Genomic DNA, 21,200 nt, shown 5'->3' with positions numbered 1-21,200 from the left:
CAACTGAGGAGCCTGTTAAAGGTACTCTGGTGATAGGAGACTCCATCGTCCGACACGTGAAATTAGCTACTCCTTTAGGGGCACCAGCGGCAACAGTTACTTGTTTACCGGGAGCCAGAGCACCGGACATTAGTGGCAACCTTAGGTTAGGGAATAGGAGATATTCGAGGGTAGTAATTCATGTAGGGGCCAATGATATTCGTCTGCGGCAGTCTGAAATAACTAAGGCTAATATTAAAGAGGTGATTAAACAGGCCCAGACGCTGTCCGAGGAGGTAATCTGCTCTGGCCCCATCCCAATGAGGCGTGGTGATGAAGCTTACAGCAGGCTTTCTTCGCTGAACCGCTGGATGTCCAAGTGGTGTGCAGAAAATCATGTGGGCTTTATAGATAACTGGCTACACTTTGAGGGCAAGCCTGGTCTTTTAGGTAGGGATGGTGTCCACCCCACGCGGGAGGGTGCTGCCTTACTTTCATGCAGCATAGCTCATAGTCTTTTAGTTAGTCGGCAGAGTAGTATTAGAAGCTGCTGACAATCCAGAGCCGGGACCAGGCCGCAGACAGAGAGGCTTAACCGACCGTCTGCGAGCTGCAAAGAGACGTTACCTAGATACCAATGTATTCAGACTGTGTCTGTCCCCCGAGTCAAACAAAAACATAAAAAAACTAAAACAGTAAATCTAAATAACTTAACTTATATTAAACAATCATATCCAGACTGTAGTACTAACATTTCAAGCCTAAAGATTGGTTTACTTAATATTAGATCTCTAAATTCAAAAGCAGTTCTGGTGAATGAAATGATAACTGATCAGAAATTCGATGTTCTGTGTCTGACAGAAACCTGGATTAGGCCAAATGAATATGTAGCATTAAATGAAGCCACCCCTGCAGGCTATAATTATATACACAATCCGAGATTGTCCGGTAGAGGAGGTGGGGTCTGCATATTTTTCCAAAGTACCTTAGTTAGCAATCAGAAACACTATGAAAATTTTACTTCTTTTGAGCTTCTTTACACCAGTATAATTAATCCAGTTACAAAAAAGAATGCATTTTCTTTAATTAACATCTACAGACCACCAGGGCCCTATTTAGAATTTTTAAAAGAATTTAGTGATTTTGTCACAGACTTAGCAGTAAGTAATGATAAAGTGATTATAGTTGGAGACTTCAACATTCATTTCGAAAAATTGGATGATCCATTAAAAAAGGCATTCACATCGATTTTAGACTCAGTTGGTATTATTCAAAATATAACAGGACCTACTCATTACTGTAATCATACTCTGGATTTAGTTTTGACCCTGGGTGTGAGCATAGATAACCCGAATATTCGTTCTCAAACCTCCGCAATTTCAGATCATTACCTTATTTCATTTAAATTACATCTTAGTCATAATATACGTACATCCCCTAGCTACTCTGTAAAACGTTCAATTACGCCTTTTACAGCCCAACAATTTACAGATAAGCTTCCAGACTTATCAACTCTAATGTACTCTCCTGTAGACCCAGTAGAACTAGACAAACTAACCGAAGGTTTAGAAAATACCTTTCGCTCTACCTTAGATGTTGTAGCACCCCTTAAACACAAAATAGAGAGACAGAAAAAGCTCGCACCGTGGTACAATGATCAAACTCGTACCTTAAAGCAGTTAGTACGAAATTTAGAGCGTAAATATCGATCAACTAAACTGGAAGTGTTTCACTCTGCGTGGAAAGACAGTCTTGTTAAATATAGAAAAGAACTTAATAAAGCCCGCTCAGCATATCTGGCCTCACAGATCGAGATAAATAAAAATAATCCTAGAGTTCTCTTCAGTGTTATTTCCAAATTAACTAAAAACCAGGCAGGTACTGAACCTCAGATTCCAGCCATTTACACCAGCAACGATTTTATGGACTTCTTCAATAGTAAAATTGAAAACATTCGGGATAAAATTAAACAGATAAATATTACATCCTCTCTGTCATCTGGTGTGGCTGATCTAGAACAAAACTCTGTTACTGAAGTTAGGTTGGAAGTCTTTAACCCACTTCCACAGCTAGAACTAGAGAAAATTATCTCCTCTTCAAACAGCACAACCTGCACACTTGATGCTGTTCCCACAAAATTACTAAAACAGGTACTGCCAGATATAATTAAACCTCTGTTAATGATAGTAAACTCATCGCTCGCCCTGGGCCATGTACCCAAAGCCTTTAAAACAGCTGTAATTAAACCTCTGATCAAGAAACCAAATCTTGATCCTAGTGTACTGTCTAACTATAGACCTATTTCAAACTTACCCTTTATTTCTAAGATTTTAGAAAAAGCTGTAGCCCAACAACTTTGCTCTTACCTGCAAAGAAACCAGATCTATGAAAAATTTCAATCTGGATTTAGGCCTTATCATAGCACTGAGACAGCTTTAGTTAGAATAACAAACGATCTACTTATAGCCGCCGACCAAGGCTGTGTTTCCCTACTCGTACTTCTCGATCTGAGCGCAGCCTTTGATACAATAGATCATACTATCCTTTTAGAAAGACTAGAGAACATGGTCGGTGTAACCGGAACTGCCTTAGCATGGTTTAAATCGTACTTAACCGATCGCTATCAGTTTGTGAGGATAAATGATATGTCTTCCAGTTATACCAAGGTAAGATATGGAATTCCACAAGGCTCTATATTAGGACCGTTATTATTTACATTATATATGCTCCCACTGGGCAAAGTTATTAGAAAACACAATGTGAATTTTCATTGTTATGCGGATGACACGCAGCTCTTCATATCAGCCAAACCTGATGACAGAGTGAGATTAAAGAAAATCGAGGATTGTGTAGAAGATGTAAAATCATGGATGTCGCACAACTTCCTCCTATTAAATAGTGATAAAACAGAAGTTCTCCTATTAGGCCCCAAAGCTGCTAGAAATAAATTATCAGACTTAATGCTAAATCTGGCTGACTTCTCAGCCACCCCTGGTTCAGCAGCTAAAAACCTTGGAGTTATCATAGATTCAGATCTAGCATTCGATAAACACATATCTAATGTTACTTGAACAGCTTTTCTACACCTCCGTAACATCGCCAAGCTAAGAAATGCCCTATCACTGCATGACGCAGAAAAATTAGTACATGCCTTTATTACCTCAAGGCTAGATTATTGTAATGCGCTACTGTCTGGATGTTCCGGCAGTAACTTAAATAAACTTCAGCTAGTTCAAAATGCTGCAGCCAGGGTCCTTACTAAAACGAGAAAATTTGACCATATTAGTCCAGTACTATCAGCACTGCACTGGCTTCCAGTCAAATTCCGCATAGACTATAAAATTCTCCTGTTAACGTATAAAGCCCTACACGGACTCGCTCCTGAGTATTTACAAGACCTCATCTCCTGTTATGAACCACCGCGATTACTCAGATCTCAGGGTGCTGGTTTATTAGTAGTTCCTAAAATTCAGAGGAGCTCTGCAGGAGGAAGAGCTTTCTCTTATAAAGCGCCTCAACTCTGGAATAATCTCCCCGAATATGTTCGGGACTCAGACACAGTCTCAATCTTTAAGTCTAGACTGAAAACTTACTTGTTTAGTTTAGCTTTTGGTAATTAATGTTTTTCCCTTTAGATAAGGCTGCAGATTCAGGGGTTCATGGACAGAGGAAATTGTGGTAAACTGAGATGCTGGTGCTGTTGTTCTCCCACTGCACACGGTCACTCAGGTTTGTGGACGGTGGAGTGGGTGGATGCTGGTGTTTCAGGGTGCCTCCATGTCTATGTTACCTTCTGGCTCTCTGCCTTTAGTTAGGCTGTTTTATTCAGTTCTGCCGGAGTCATTTGCCACACTCTGAAAATGTTTTAATATTCTCAGTTTTGCATAAATCCAGTCAAAACTAATTCCATCTCTCTGCCTTCCTCCGAGTTACTGACTGCCCACCTGTCTGACCCGATACCGATGTTGGACCCTCAGGCTCTCGCGTCTCCTGTCCGGCCAGACTGATGGAAGTTTCTGAAGTCAGCTCTTCTCCACCACCACCACAGATCAGCTGCTCATCGACCATCTTACTCTCCACTACAGATTACATCCAAGCCATTAGTGGCGCTATTACACTCCTGAGTACATAAAACCTATATGGATGTATAAAAGACTTTTTAAATTTCTATTTAAAAGCCGTTTGACCAGTGGTAGGATGGTCCCCCCTTTAATGTGAGTCTTGGTCCTCCCAAGGTTTCTTCCTCCTCCTGCAGCTCTGAGGGAGTTTTTCCTTGCCTCCGCGCTCACTGGGGGTTCTGTATTCTGTATTTTCTATGTTTAATGTTTTGCCTGATTCTTTGTCCTGTAATCATGTTTCTGTAAAGCTGCTTTGTGCCAACACCTGTTGTAAAAAGCGCTATACAAATAAATTTGATTTGATTTGATTTGATAGATAGATAGATAGATAGATAGATAGATAGATAGATAGATAGATAGATAGATAGACAGACAGACAGACAGATAGAGAGACAGACAGACAGACAGATAGATAGATAGATAGATAGATAGATAGATAGATAGATAGATAGATAGATAGATAGATACACAGACAGACAGACAGATAGAGAGACAGACAGATAGATAGATGGATAGATAGATAGATAGATAGATAGATAGATAGATAGATAGATAGATAGATAGATAGATAGACAGACAGACAGATAGAGAGACAGACAGATAGATAGATAGATAGATAGATAGATAGATAGATAGATAGATAGATAGATAGATAGACAGACAGACAGATAGAGAGACAGACAGACAGACAGATAGATAGATAGATAGATAGATCCTGATGTAAATACCTGTAAATAAAAGCTGATATGTTGATCTTTTGTCTTATATTCATATTTTAATCTCAAACCCAAGTGTTTTTTAGTCTACAGCAGAAATAAATGGATCAGCCTCACTGTTCCAGTACCTCTGGAATAGACTGTTCACCCTTAAATCTTCTAATTCCCACTCTCAGCTCCAGTTAATGGAGTACACACTAATGTTATTATCTGACGTCACGCTGAATTAACAGCTCTAGCGTGATGTGTTGATCCTGCAGGCTGTGGAAAGTTCTGGAGCTCGGCGGCGGCGTAGCTTATAGAACACCTGCTAACGTCTCCCAACACTGAGCGCTTCTGTCAGGCCGAAGAGGTTGAGTTTAATTCATCGTTTGCATAATTTCCACCGCAACCTTTTCAAGCGTCCTGTTCCTCTGTTGGTTTTGTCCGGGTGCCACTGTGGAACGGCCTCATTCTGGGGGAAGAAATGAAGGAATGTTCTGCGTTTGATTTCTTTATGTGCTGTGCTGGTAATTTAAGCGAGTGGTTATTTGTGTTGCTTGCTCCGCCGCCAAACAAGGTAGCCAACCGCGGCGTGTGGACAGACTGCATTTGCCTAATGGGACGTGATGGCGGTGTGGGTAGCGCGAGGCCTTTATCTGCTGCTTTTATAATGGTTTACCCACATAACTTCAACTTTTTTTTTTCTATGATGATTTTTAGTGTGTAGCTTGACTTGGTCAATAGAATTCTTTGGAATTATTATGGAAATGAATTAAAATTGAGAGCGCCTCAGTTTCTGAATCAGTTTCTCTGATTTTGCTATTTATAGCTTTATGTTTGAGTAAAATGAACATTGTTGTTTTTTTCTATAAACTACAGACAACATTTCTCCCAAATTCCTAGATTCCAAATTAAAATATTGTAATTTAGAGCATTTATTTGCAGAAATGAGAAATGACTGACATAACAAAACAAAAAAAACGCAGAGCTTTCAGACCTCAAATAATGAAAAGAAAACAAGTTCATATTCATAAAGTTTTAAGAGTTCAGAAATCAATATTTGGTGGAATAACCCTGGTTTTTAATCACAGTTTTCATGCATCTTGGCATCATGTTCTCCTCCACCAGTCTTACACACTGCTTTACTTTTGAATAACTTTATGCCTTTAATCCTGCACACAGCAGCCCACACCTGGCATTAGCCATGATACCAATTAGTTCATTTTTATTAACTGTAAAATTGTAAAATCCACTTTTTCTTGTTTTTTGTGAAATACTATAGGTCTCTTTTTGTTTTATATGGAGGCTGCAAATGAAACTGATTCTCAGCCTCTATTGTCTGCAGTAGCTAAGAAAAGAAAATCCTCAGATCAAAGAGACCTCAGATGTCCATGTTAACCAGTGAGTTCATGGCCTTGCCCATCTCGGCTTAGGACCGCCCACAGGCGGAGCTTACAGCTTCTGTTTACAGAGCTAGTTAGCGTTAGCTATCTTGTATGTAAATAACTGTAGGTTTAAATCGGATCTCCGGTTGATTTTGCGTTTTACTGAGACCTTAAATATATATATATATATACACTATGGAAGCACGGTTTGACAAGGCAGCACAACTTGACTTGAAATCACCGGTCAAATCACCAAGTCTGAGATAAGAGTTTAGTAGCCGCCGGGGTTGTCGGGGCTTGATAATGTTTCTCAGCCACGGGGCCGCTCAAGTCTGACGTTAAGGGTTAACTTTACCTAGCACTTAATGCTGTATCTTTATAACTAAGGCTGTATCTCTGAAAACATTTTGTCCTTTGAGTTTTAGAGCTGTAAAACTGACTGTAAAATTTAATGCTGCAGTGCTGTTAGCCAATCAGAGACGATATATATATTTCATATATGTATGAATATTCAAGAGCAAGAGCCGGAATCCTGTCTTTCTTCAGAGACCTCTAATTCAGTGAACTAAAGCAGGGCTAAATAGAAACACCTGAACATTTTTCTTTTTTTTTTCATGTGAGATTCATTCATATTAGAGACCACAACTACACATTTTATAAAATGAATGAAAAAAAGATGGAATGTGACTTTTTAAGGCTTTTTTAGAAAACTTTTAGTCAACTTGACATGCTACTATTTTAAACCTAGACAGTTTTCCAAATACTCAAATAATATGCTTTATTTCTTAATTATAAAACAGAAGACAAAGATGTTTCAGTGCTTTTCCATTCTTTGGATTGGATCATCCAGATCATAGTCAGTCAAAGTTGTGACGGGTCAGACTGAGGAAGAAGGGAACAGATCTGAGACATGAGAAATGCAGTAATGATCAGAGCAGTACTGAAAATGAACACAGCCTCAGAAACTCTATTAAACAGCAGTAGAGTAGAGTGGCTCTCTGGCAGATCCTGAGACTCTGGGCTTATTTCTCCTGGGTTCGCTCCTAACCTGCTGCAATTTCATCACGCAGGAATGCGAATGGAAACATTCTCGTCAAACCAGAGTGGAACTGTGGCACATAAGAGCCGTAAACCCCCCCTTCACCCACTGTTTCCTCCAAGAACTTACGCCGTCCGCAGCGAGCGGCCATACCGGAGGCTTTCCGTGCCCCACATCTGGGCAGACGGCACTGTACCACTGCTGGACCTGCGGTGTTCTGGTATCTGCACGCCTGTGCCTCCGCTGTGGTGTGCTATTTAGATCAAGTTATATTATAGTATAGAATCAGTATGTTACAGTTATATATGGTATATATCATGTCTAGCATTGCTTCTGGTCAGTTATTGCTCTGAACGTCTGTTCCAGTTATTATTTAAAGCAGGGGTGTCCAAACTACGGCCCGCGGCCATTTGCAGCCCGTTTTCTTTTTTGGAGCGGAGAGGTATTTTAGAAATAGAATGAATGTTGGCCCGCGCATTTCTAGCGCAGAAAAACGGGGCAAAAGAGTCTAAAAGCGGAGAGAGTGCGCATTTCTAGCACAGAAAAAGGGGCCAAAGAGTCTAAAAGCGGAGAGGGTGCGCATTTCTAGCGCAGAAAAACGGGCCAAAGAGTCTAAAAGTGGAGAGAGTGCGCATTTCTAGAGCAGAAAAACGGAGCAAAAGAGTCTAAAAGCGGAGAGAGTGCGCATTTCTAGCGCAGAAAAACGGGCCAAAGAGTCTAAAAGTGGAGAGAGTGCGCATTTCTAGCGCAGAAAAACGGAGCAAAAGAGTCTAAAAGCGGAGAGAGTGCGCATTTCTAGCGCAGAAAAACGGGCCAAAGAGTCTAAAAGTGGAGAGAGTGCGCATTTCTAGTGCAGAAAAACGGGCCAAAGAGTCTAAAAGTGGAGAGAGTGCGCATTTCTAGTGCAGAAAAACGGGCCAAAGAGTCTAAAAGTGGAGAGAGTGCGCAGTTGTAGCGCAGAAAAACAGACCAAAGAGTCTAAAAGTGGAGAGAGTGCGCATTTCTAGCGCAGAAAAACGGGCCAAAGAGTCTAAAAGCGGAGAGAGTGCGCATTTCTAGCGCAGAAAAACGGGCCAAAGAGTCTAAAAGCGGAGAGAGTGCACATTTCTAGCGCAGAAAAACAGAGCAAAAGAGTCTAAAAGTTGCCGTAATTAAGGACTTTAATATTAAGAGACATCATGAAATTAAACATCAATTTGAAAAATCTTAGTTTACACAACACTGTCAAAGATAAAGATAGTAAGTCAAGTAAAATGGTGTGTAAATGAAATAATCAGGAAAAATGTATTATTTAAAGTGGTATATTTCATTATTTGTTTTATTATAGAGTCTGTGGCCTGTGACTTCAAATATATTTCTCCTTCTGGACCCCAACAAAAAAAGTTTTTTTTTTCTTGGGTGTTTGACCTCTAGAAGTGGGGTTTGACCTCCCTGACCAGCACATCATTCTAACCCCCCCACATGCTGAATGCTGCGTGATTAGCTCACAGTTTCCCCGCTCCTCTACACATGATTAGCGAGGCACGCTCCGCTGCGCTGCATCTGTAATCTCAGGCCCGCTGCCACCCGAATTTGATGGAAAATGGGTTTCTCTTCAGATCAGAGCTCGTAAAGTGCTGGGGTCAATATTTTCACACCGCCGCTGCTGCGCTGCTCCAGCGTGGACTCCGGCCAGGGCTTGAGGAGCGTCTAGCCACTGATAGCAGTAAGAAGGACCCCTCGGGGGTCCGAGACGGGCTTTAGAGGACACGGGGGGCGAGGTAACGGCCGTTCAGCAGCCGAACAGAGGCAGCAGAGGTGGAAATTAACCGTATATTGACTTAAACTCTAATAAAGCAACTGAGTGTGTAAACGTGGCACAGGCCAGGGTGTGTTGGAGAAAGTGTGTGTGTGTGTGTGTTCGTTTTAGTATATTTTTAGGGCATAAATCTGGACTGAAGAATGGACTTTTTGAAAAATCTGTATTTTATGCTTTTTGATCCCTAGAATTTAGGGCTAGCCTAATTATAATATTATCCATATTAAGTATAGAGTCAGTTACCCATACATTGATTAGGCCTGGTCATTAATTAGATTTCTCTTTCAATGGAAATTCTCCATTCTAAACACTGTGTAGTCCAATATTAAGCTTAATTCCAGCCCCATATGTAATGCAAAAAACATATATTTGGGGTTTTTGACAACATTTTGTGAATCCTGTAGTGATTCTTTACATTGTACCCAAAAGTCATAATGAATAGATTAATAAAAATGTTTTAAAATGACTCAAAATTAAGTATTTTAACATTGATTTTCATTAAAAGTGAAAGATTTCTATCTGTAAAAGCGTCATTTTGAAGAAAAAGATGGCATGCAGTGTTCACTATGTAACCTGTATAGTTCATACGGGATATATTTCTTTTTTTTTTTTTATTAAACAAATACTGTAGAAATATGGAGGATAATATTAATGCAGTCAAAAATAGATATTTTATTAATTATCATCACTGACTGCAAACATTTGGTATCTCAAAAACTTTAACTTTTATCAAGCTGCCGGCGCTCAGAGGGAACAAAATTGGCCCTGCTCCCTCTGGGTGGGTACAGTAGATGGCGCTTTCTCCCCACATCACTCCTAGGGTGATGTCCACAGCACAGGGCGTCTGTGAGCTGATGTATAGGATCCGAGCCGCTGTGCTTTTTCTGGAAAAGAAGCGGAGGCTGGCTTCACATGTATCAGAGGAGGCATGTGTTAGTCTTCACCCTCCTGGTGTGTTGCATCACTAGTGATAGGGGGAGTCCTAATGAGTGGGTTGGGTAATTGGCCATGTAAATTGGGGAGAAAATGAAAAAAAAAATAAATAAATAAATACCTTTTAACTTCTTAACTTTCAATGAAAATCAAGCCAGTTGGTTCTATTGGTCAATGTGAGGAACAACTGCTAGATTCACATTGTAAAAATTGTTTCTGCAAAAACTTTTTTAATATTTATAAATTTAATGTGAAGAGGGCACTCTTAACCTGAAATCACCAATGACCAATCAGCTCCTTCACATGGGTATGAGAATAGACTTCAGATGCTCTTGGTTCCAGAAGCTCATAGCATTTTTTTTTTGTATTCCTTGTTTTTAGACACTTTAAAAAAAAAGAAAAAAGTTAGTTTAAAGAGTTGTTTAAAATACGTTTTTTAACAATATAAAATGCAGCTAAAACGACTAGGCTACTCTATTATACAGGATATGGCACTGTGTGCCCTATTTTAGCGATCTGTAGTGCATCAGTCAATTGCAGATCACGCAGTTTGATTTAGGGAGTGTCTTTGGTATCACAAGGGCGCAAAAAAAATACGCCTTGTGCATCTCGAAACACGCAAACAAAAGGCATGAACTAAATCTCTTAATTAATTATGGGTCTGTTTATGGCAGTGTGCCAGTTGCCATTCCCTTTAAGAGGCAGATGAGCTCTGACTTTGGCACGTTCTTGCCTTAACTCTTAACAGCGCACCGCTTTTGTGCGTCTCACCAGATACAGATACTGACCTTCACTTTCACGCTGTAAAGATACACCAGCAGCTCATTTAAAGGGAACAGCAATGATATTTTATACTTTATTCTGTTTACGGGACATTCCAGGATGTTGGTACATTTCAGAGGTGGTCACTTCTGAAAATTTGATCTTCAATTTGATCGTTTTTAGTCATATATTTATTAAATACAGGTAATAGACTATCAAAAAGTTTGATTCGTCAAGCTCAGGTTTTTTTTAAATTAGATTATGTAATATATTTGGTAACTTACAGTAACAGGGTTGTGAGTAACAGGGTTGTAAATCTAGGCTAAGTTGTGGTTTAACCCAGGAACAGATGCTAACTGTAAAATTTAGCTATGTATACAAGATCAAGAACAAACATGGTTATATAAGTATATAACGTAAATTTTGACTCTACTCATTATTAGTCTTACAATATGAGTAACAGGGTTGAGTTCACTGTACTTAATTACTACTTATTTGTCATTAAAATGATCTGCACTAAATTCATATTGAGTGTACTAGTCTTATTTTCACCACTATTTAAGTATATTTGTGTCAGCTGTGTCTGACTGAACATTAAAAATCTATTGAAAATGTGATTAAAAATATAGATTTAACATCACATTCATTTTGAGGAGCGTATAAAAACTGTTTGTCCAAGTTGTGTGTGTCACTCAGTGAACGCAACCCTGTTACTCATATTGTAAGACTAATAATGAGTAATAATGATAAGTAATAAGTAATAATAATGAGTCAAATTTACAGTACAGACCTATTTCAGCATAATTTAAGTACACTTCATTCTTTCATCACATACTGTTGCTGAACCTAGACCTGCAGAGCAACTGCAGCATCAACCAACCAACACATCATTTACTGAGTTTTTTTCCTAATCTGAACATGTTCAGATGCTTTAGCTGTAGAGTTTGGATCTGTTCTGAACTCAGTTTGACTGGGTTTGGGTTTGGGCTTGGCGTTTTGAGTTCTCGCTCCTCATAATTATGAGTATTAATCTGATTAGAGTCTGAATTTAGCTGATTCTAATTGAATTAAAGGCGGTTTTCTCTGCGCTGTGGGGCTGGATGGGAGCACAGGCGTTTCAGTAGCTGTGCAGTTCAGGCCAGCTGATTTATTAAGGCCTTATAGTAGGCTTTGGCTCGCCGGCTGTTTTGAGAAATCTGAGTGGGAGATGTTTTAGGCAGGGACTAGTGAAAATTGTGTTTGGTGTGCGAGAGGTCGCCGTCCAACTTTCCCTCTCACGGCTCCCCGAAGACTGATCTTTCCTCGCTGATCTGAAGCCTTCCAGCAGAATAATGAAGCAGTTCCACAGTTCCAGCCAAACTGAAGCAGATACAGCTTTTTAGAGGAGCCACGTGAACAGCGACCGCGTCCAAACGACTACTGTAGAAATGTGGACCGTCGTCTTCATGCTGTCAGTTAGACTTTTCTGCACTAGAAATGCGCACACTCTCCGCTTTTAGACTCTTTGGCCCGTTTTTCTGCACTAGAAATGCGCACTCTCTCCGCTTTTAGACTCTTTGGCCCTTTTTTCTGCACTAGAAATGCGCACTCTCTCCGCTTTTAGACTCTTTGGCCGTTTTCTGCACTAGAAATGCGCACTCTCTGCGCTTTTAGACTCTTTGGCCCGTTTTTCTGTGCTAGAAATGCGCACTCTCTCTGCTTTTAGACTCTTTTGCCCGATTTTCTGTGCTAGAAATGCGCACTCTCTCTGCTTTTAGACTCTTTGGCCCGTTTCTGACACCTAGTGTTCAAACTTTGAATCTCACATTATAAAAACCTGCTTAACAGCGGGCCAACTTTCATTCTATTTCTAAAATACCTCGCGGGCCGCTCCACAAAAGGAAACGGGCCGCAAACGGCCCGCGGGCCGTAGTTTGGACACCCCTGTACTAAATCATCTCCAAAACTGTAACTTTACTGGAGAAGGGAAAAACCTTCTTTACTCCCAATGGAAGTCAGCATTTTTGAGCATTACTATTGGTCAGTTCATCAGGAAATTTGATATATTTTTAGATTTACAGTACATTTTCCCCTTAAAAATGAAAACTTAAGATTAAGATTTTATTTCTTTCAAATATTTGTCATATTTATAAGAAGAAGAAAAAAATTGTCACGGTTGCAGCAAGGAGAGAATGTGGAAAGAGGACGCAAATGCGAGTATATTTTTTACAAAACACACAGAAAACCAATAACAAAACAGAAATAAAACGAGATAAACAAAACATACAAACCATGAATACACAGAGACTAGAAACTCAGGAAAACCAACAACCAAACAGACGTAACAACGCACAAGAACTGACAAACTAACACTAAAAAAAACACAAGGGTTTAAGTACACATAAAGAGAAAATAGGAAACACCTGGGGACAAGTAATGAGGGGGCGGAGCTACAAATGAACACATGTCGGAGCACTGAAGACATGGGCGGAGACAAGGAGAACAAAGAGAGGGCCATGTGCTTAGGAAATGTCATCACTTGGATTTAACTAAGTAAATGATTTCATTTACGAGTCATTATTGTTATACTAGAGATAATTTATTGCACTTTTCATCTTGATCAGACTCATCATTTATGAAATATTAGTCTAAGGTTTCCCATTTTCCAGTCTGTAAAATGGTGAAATGTTACAGAAGGGAGTGAATATTATATTATGACAGTAGATGGACAAGAGTGAAGTGGATATTCCACATTTTAAACAGAGCAGAAACAGCAGCACAAACGTTCCAACAACAGCTCAGCGTTCCCAGCTTCTGCTGTTCCTCAGAACATTTTGAAAGATTTTTGAAGAAGTGGATCTGAGAAAAGCCGGAGCTTAAGGGGCGTTTTCACACCTGTAGTTGTGTTAAAGTTTCTATGGTCTGGATCAGTTGATGAGTTTGTTTATTTGAAGAGTTTCTCTCTCTGTTTGGTTTGGTTTCACACAGGCACAAACCTAAACACGGCATAATGCGCACCAATAAACCATACGAGCACATTGTCTCTTCTGATTGGTCAGAGCTGTCGGGTGCGGGAACAAGAAAGTAAATATAGTGAGAAGATTCTGTGTTCCAGCATATCTGTGCAGTGTGAAGCTGCTTTAACACAGAACACAAAAAAAAATCTGCCGCTGTGCTTTCAAACACAGTGTTTTCAATGGGACGTGAAGCACAGATTTGAGCAGTGTACGCTGCACATACTAAGCTCAGTGTAAACAGCATGGAGCAGCAGAGACAGTGTTTGTTCATAGCTGTAGTAGTTAGCGATATCTGGCTAATATATCAGATTAAACTGTGCTTTATCAGCAGTTTAGCTTATTTTAAAGGAGAATATTTAATAGCTGGGTCAGATTGAGACCAGATTATGTTCTCACCACAAGCAAACCGCTTTAGAGTTCATTTGAGACCGGACCTAATGGGTACAAACAAACATGCACCAAATAGTGCTGGTGTGCTAGTGTGTGCCAGTACCTGTGTTTAATACTTTACATGGTATTAAGTATTAATAATGTAGCATTAACTGATGAGCATCTGCTGGAATATTCACTGATATACTTTACAGCATACTATTACTTACAGGCCTCTGTGATGATGTCATCAATGTGGCATGTCCATCAGCACAGCCCATGACTTGAGCTGTTGTGATGTCATTAGTGTGGAATGTCTGTTGTGAGCCACTGTGATGTCATTATTGTGGAATGTCAGTTATGGACCATTGTGATGTCATGAGCACAACCTGTTCCATAATAGTGATTGTGATGTAATTTCTGTGGTATAACCGATAATGACCGGTATAATGCACTGTAATGTCATCAGAGTAGTCAACATAAATCATATAATTGTGATGTTATTAGTCTGGAATGTCTGGTATGGGCCATTGTGATGGCATTAGTGTGTGGAATGATGGTTATAATGCACTGTAATGTCATTAGTGTGTGGAAAGTCTGCTATGGGCCATTGTGATGTCATTAGTGTGTGGAATGTCTGTTATGGGCCATTGTGATGTCATTAGTGTGTGGAATGTCTGCTATGGGCCATTGTGATGTCATTAATGTGTGGAATGATGGTAATAATGCACTGTGATGTCATTAGTGTGTTGAATGTCTGTAATGGGCCATTGTGATGTCATTAGTGTGTGGAATGTCTGTTATAGGCCATTGTGATGTAATTACGTTGGAATGTCTGCTATGGGCCATTGTGATGTCATTAGTGTGGAATGTCTGCTATGGGCCATTGTGATGTCATTAGTGTGGAATGATGGTTATAAAGCACTGTAATGTCATTACTGTGTGGAATATCTGTAATGGGCCATTGTGATGTCATTAGAGGAACCTGTCACATAGTAGCCATTGTGATGTCATTAGTGTGGAATGATATTTATAATGAATGCACTGTGATATCATTAGTGTGTGGAATGCCAGCTATGGGCCATTGTGATGTCATTAGTGTGGAATGCCAGCTTTGGGCCACTGTGATGTCATTATTGTGGAATGCCAGCTATGGGCCATTGTGATGTCATTAGTGTAGAATGTCAGTTATGGGCTACTGTGATGTCATTAGCACAACTGGTTCCATAATAGCGATTATGATGTCATTTCTGTAGAATGAGAGCTTTAATATACTGTAATATCATCAGAGTAGCCTGACACATATCTAGCATATCACTGTGATGTCATTAGTGTGGAATATCTGTTATGGGCCATTGTGATGTCATTAGAAGAACCTGTCACATATTAGCCAGTGTGATGTCATTTATGGGCCATTGTGATGTCATAAGCATAACATTTTACATAATGAAATTTTGTGATGATCCGTTTAGCTTATTGCTAGATAGATGGATAGATAGATAAGCGATTCATAATGATTTCAGAATGCAAACACAAATCATTAAAAGCAACTGATTCTACTTATACTTTTAACTAATATACACTCTATTCTAACTGTTATGAAAAAGAAAACTCTTGTGTGAACTGATTTTAAGTCTGTACATTCAATAATAATTAAAAAAACAGGTGCTGGGTAAATGTTTTATCAAAACACGATCAGTTCCATGAGGATTTACAAATTCTGGAAGCATTTACATCTGAAATGATGACACTTTGAGCAGCTCAATGTCTTCTGGTATAAAGCATTTTGCATAGCATGTGGCTGTCTCCTAACATAACTGTGTTATAACCAGTAAAAGGGGAACTGAAAGAAATTGAGAAAAAACACACCAAAATAGGCTGGAGCTTAAAGGGATAAAGCATAGGGTCGTTTTATTGTTCTCCACACATTCTCTAGTGGGGAAACTTCAGAACTTATTAAATTTTCTTTTTTCGTAGCTGGTGTTAGCGGTTCATTGTCTGTGATGTAGGCATTTCAGAATGATTGTAATTGGTCAGATTTCTTTTATTAGGACGTTTGCTGCTGGGCGGGGCTGTGTGCTGGTTCTGTACAGTGCAATAGCTCACCGGAGAGTCTGGTAAAACAGTGTCGGAGCGCAGAGAACGAGTCTGAGAGAGTAAAAAAGATCTGTAATAACGTTAAATGATGCAAATGAGCTGTGGAGCTGTGGAACAGAGCGGCAGTGTTCCTGACACAGCGCAGATATGCTTTTTCCATCTCCTCCTCGCTGCACAGACATAATTACATTTGTTTTGGCCGGAGCAGCTCCGGCACGGTCAAACGGCCTGCAGCACTTCACTTCATTCACTTCAACCTCTGAGCAAGTGGACACACATTAGCCTGCTAGCGCTTCTACTAAAAGCACAGTGTTTCCCACCAACCTGCCTGCTGTTCTCCTTCCAACACAGATAATTAATAAGTGATCAGATCATTTACAATTCATTAATGAAGAAAGAATTGGGGTATAAAGGCAAGAAAACACAAAAAAGCATGTAGAATAGAGGGTGTAAATACTGCACCAGGAGCACATCGTCGCTGTCCAATGAAAAACATGCATTTTTGCTGATTTTTAGTTTACTACATACTTTGAACAAAAGTTTGCCAAAATTTCTTGATGAACGGACCAATAGAAACTCTTCAAAATGACCATTGTGATGTCATTAGTGTGGAATGTTTGTTATGGGCCATTGTGATGTCATTAATATGTGGAATGTCTGTTATGGGCCATTGTGATGTCATTAATATGTGGAATGTCTGTTATGGGCCATTGTGATGTCATTAATATGTGGAATGTCTGTTATGGGCCATTGTGATGTCATTAGTGAGGAATGTCTGTTGTGGGCCAATGTGATGTCATGAGTGTGGAATGTCTGTTATGGGCCATTGTGATGTCATTAGACAAAAACATCACATTATAGCCATTGTAATGTCATTAGTGTGTAATGTCTGGTATAGGCTATTATGATGTCATTAGTGTGGAATGTCTGTTATAGTCCATTGTTATGACATTTGATTGGAATGTCTGTTATGGGCCATTGTGATGTCATTAGTGTGATGTCATTAGACGAAAACATCACATTATAGCCACTGTAATGTCATTAGTGTGTAATGTCTGGTATAGGCTATTATGATGTCATTAGTGTGGAATGTCTGTTATAGGTATGTTATGACATTAGTGATGTCATTAGTGTGATGTCATTAGACAAAAACATCACATTATAGCCTTTGTAATGTCATAAGTGTGGAATGTCTGGTATAGGCTATTATGATGTCATTAGTGTGGAATGTCTGTTATGGACTATTGTGATGTCATTAGTGTGGAATGTCTGTTATGGACTATTGTGATGTCATTAGATTGGAATGTCTGTTATGGACCATTTTGATGTCATTAGTGTGATGTCATTAGACGAAAACATCACATTATAGCCATTGTAATGTCATAAGTGTGGAATGTCTGGTATAGGCTATTATGATGTCATTAGTGTGGAATGTCTGTTATGGACTATTGTGATGTCATTAGTGTGGAATGTCTGTTATGGACTATTGTGATGTCATTAGTGTGGAATGTCTGTTATAGGTCATTATAAAATGACCTTAAATAAACTCTTTTTACATTGACTTCCATTGAAAGTTTACAAGGTTTTTTCTTTCTAAAGTTGTAAAGTTGCTGTTTTGGAGATGTGTTTTGTTTTATTGGACAGCGACGACATGTTGTAAGTGGTATTAGTAAATATAGTAACTCTATATTGTAGAGTTTGTTGGTGATAAAGGTGTAGAGTACAGTAATCTCCTGTTCATGTGTTTCTATCAGTTATTATTAAATGATATTAAAACATTTTTTCTATCATTCTTTCTAGAATCCTTGGACTGTGGTTTACATCACTGCGAAAGGTAATTCTTCTCTCTATCCCTTTTTTTTCATACCCGACTCTTTTAAAGGTATAAAGTAAATCAGGATAAAGAGACAGTGTACCCTAATCAAGCTGATCTGCTAAAACACCTCTAACTTTGCCTCTTTAGTTTTCTGCTAATGTAGCTAACCAGTGATAGAAGCTAACATATAAGGATTTAATAGTACTATTCCTAATCTTTTGCAAAGGCATAAACCCTAATGATTGAGCTCATCACTATGATATCATCAGTTTAGACTTTGAATAAGAAACCCACGGTGATGTCATCGCCACCCATTATGACTCATAAGGCACTGTGATGTCACATAATAATGTGTCACATAATAGCCATTGTGATGTCATTAGAAGAATGTGTCACATAATAGCCATTGTGATGTCATTAGAAGAATGTGTCACATAATAGCCATTGTGATGTCATTAGAAGAATGTGTCACATAATAGCCATTGTGATGTCATTAGTGTGGAATATTTGTTATGGGCCATTGTGATGTCATTAGAATAATGTGTCACATTATAGCCATTGTGATGTCATTAGTTTGGAATGTTTGTTATGGGCCATTGTGATGTCATTAGGGTGGAATGTCTGTTAGGGGCTATTAGAGGATTCCGTTACATAATAGCCATTGTGATGTCATTAGTTTTGAATGTTTGTTATGGGCCATTGTGATGTCATTAGTGTGGAATGTCTGTTATGGGCCTTTGGTATGTCATCATAAGAATGTGTGTCACATAATAGCCTCTGTGATGTAATTAGAAGAATGCATCAAATTATAGCCATTGTGATGTCATTAGAATAATGTGTCACATTATAGCCATTGTGATGTCATTAGTGTGGAATGTCTGTTATAGGTCAGTGTGATGTCATTAGTGTGTGGAATGTCTGTTATGAGCCATTGTGATGTCATTAGTGTGGAATGTCTGTTATGGGCCATTGTGATGTCATTAGTTTGGAATGTCTGTTATGGGCCATTGTGATATCATTAGTGTGGAATGTCTGTTGTGGGCCATTGTGATGTCATTAGTGTGGAATGTCTGTTAACAGCCATTGTGATGTTATGGGTCATTAGTGTGGAATGTTTGTTATGGGCCATTGTGATGTCATTAGCGTGGAATGTCTTTTATGGGCAATTGTGATGTCATTAGTGTGGAATGTCTTTTATGGGACATTGTGATGTCATTAGTGTGGAATGTCTGTTATGGGCCATTGTGATGACATTAGAAGAACCTGTCACATAATAGCCATTGTGATGTAATTTTGAAATATCTGTTATGGGCCATTGTGATGTCATTAGTGTGGAATGTCTGTTATGGGCCATTGTGATGTCATTAATGTGGAATGTTTGTTATGGGCCATTGTGATGTAGTTAGTGTGGAATGTCTGTAAGGGGCTATTAGAGGATTCCGTTACATAATAGCCATTGTGATGTCATTAGTGTGGAACGTGTCTGTTATGGGCCATTCTGATGTCATTAGAGAAACCTGTGACATAATAGCCACTGTGATGACATTAGCATAACATTTCATAATGAGTTTTTTGGGACGATCAGTTCAGCTGTTTACTTATCAGACATTGTGATGTCATCATGATATCCGACATTGTCATGTCTCCAGCATGTGTCTAAGTGCAACACTAAAGAAGCATATGTCTTCTCTAATAGACTAAATTTTAGCAAAGCGTAACAAAATCAATGTGTATTTTTATGTTCTCATTTCCATATTCTAGTTCTGTTTGTTAACATTATCTCGTCTGCATTTCAGAAGCAGTGTAACTCGTACAGGAGCGAGTCACGGGAAGGACGCCACCTACTGGAAGGAGCTCCACGCTGCCATGGCCCTGACTAACCTGGCCCAGAGCGAAGAGGGAGGCGGGAGCACAGGAACCACCAGCTGCATCATCCAGAAATCCTCCCATATAGCGGAAATAAAGACTGTTAAAGTGCCGATAGCACCTCGCCACTAACAGCAGCAGCAACTCCGAGCCTGAGCCACACACAGCACAGGGACAGACGTCCGAGTGACGGACAGACAGACAGACAGCCGCTAAGAGACTCCGTAAAGACTGGACTGGAGTGGACTGGAGTGGAGCGGCACTTCTGTTAGATATAAAAAAAAAACACAAAATGATCCACTGCAGTGTTTTAGTATAAGGAGATGACATGCATTGTTTTACCAATGTGCCTTTTTATCAAAAATCAAAGTTATATGAATGAAAGAATGACAATTTTTATACAATCATTTCCTCACCTCAAATGTAGCCAGTTGGCCAAGAAAGAGTATCTGAAGTATCTATGCTTCGTAGATCTGTACTGGAGCCCTGATACATTTCCATACATAACTCAATTATTACGGTTAAAAACTCAAATTGAAGATCTCTGTAATGCAAATTACATTTCAGTACCAGTCAAAAGTTGAAACTAATCCCGTTCGAATAGGGCTTAAGTAAAGAAAAAATACAGTCAATCCAAAAAGTACAATTTCAAGAACTTTGAAAGTGTCCTCAAGTGCAGTCACCGCAAAAAACATCAAAAACATTGATGAAATGATGATGAAACGGGCACTCAGCAGGAGCAGCCTCAGATCCCCGGATAAGAGCAGCTAAATGCTTCTTCACAGATTATATTTTTAATGGTTTGTTTAATCCTTTTAAGTTACTACATGATTCTTTATTCAGTGTCCCTTTATAGTCTGGATTTCTTCACTATTTATTTACTATGTAGGGAAAAAAATAGAGGTCTTGATTTGAGTTTTTACTGATAAAAATGGATGTACAGTACAGGCCAAAAGTTTGGACTTTCTCTTTTTCAATGCGTTTTCTTTATTTTTTAAGGACTATTTCCATTGTAGATTCTCACTGAAGCATCAAAACTATGAATGAACACATGTGGAGTTTTATGTACTTAACAAAAAATGAGCTGTCCTCCACAGTCACCGGACCTGAACCCAATCCAGATCTGAGGTTTGGGGTGAGCTGGAGCACAGAGTGAAGAAGAAGAAGGAGCAACAAGTGCTAATAAACACCTCTGGGAACTCCTTCCTTCCTGCAAGACTGTTGGAAAACTTTTCATTTCAGGTGGCCACCTCTTAAAGCTCATTGAGAGAATGATGCCAAGAGTGTGCAAAGCAGTAATCAGAGCAAAGGGTGGCTATTTTGAAGAAACTAGAATATAAAACA

General features: G+C 39.3%; 1 protein-coding gene across 1 annotated transcript in view; it reads left to right on the top strand.

The window, feature by feature from the left end:
* Positions 1–20,988, top strand: part of mkxb (mohawk homeobox b) — a 32,532-nt gene extending 11,544 nt beyond the window's left edge. Inside the window, exons 6-7 of the mRNA XM_022678683.2 lie at positions 17,975–18,008; positions 19,787–20,988. Coding sequence (XP_022534404.1) covers positions 17,975–18,008; positions 19,787–19,988 — 236 coding nt within the window. The 3' untranslated portion in view covers positions 19,989–20,988. The remainder of the gene's footprint in view (positions 1–17,974; positions 18,009–19,786) is intronic.
* The last annotated feature ends 212 nt before the right edge of the window (positions 20,989–21,200 follow it).

This window comes from Astyanax mexicanus, chromosome 4, assembly GCF_023375975.1.
Source record: "Astyanax mexicanus isolate ESR-SI-001 chromosome 4, AstMex3_surface, whole genome shotgun sequence".
In the NCBI taxonomy this organism is placed as follows: Eukaryota; Metazoa; Chordata; class Actinopteri; order Characiformes; family Acestrorhamphidae; genus Astyanax; species Astyanax mexicanus.
The sequence above is the reverse complement of the archived record's forward strand: the minus strand, read 5'-3'. Positions and strand labels throughout refer to the sequence as shown.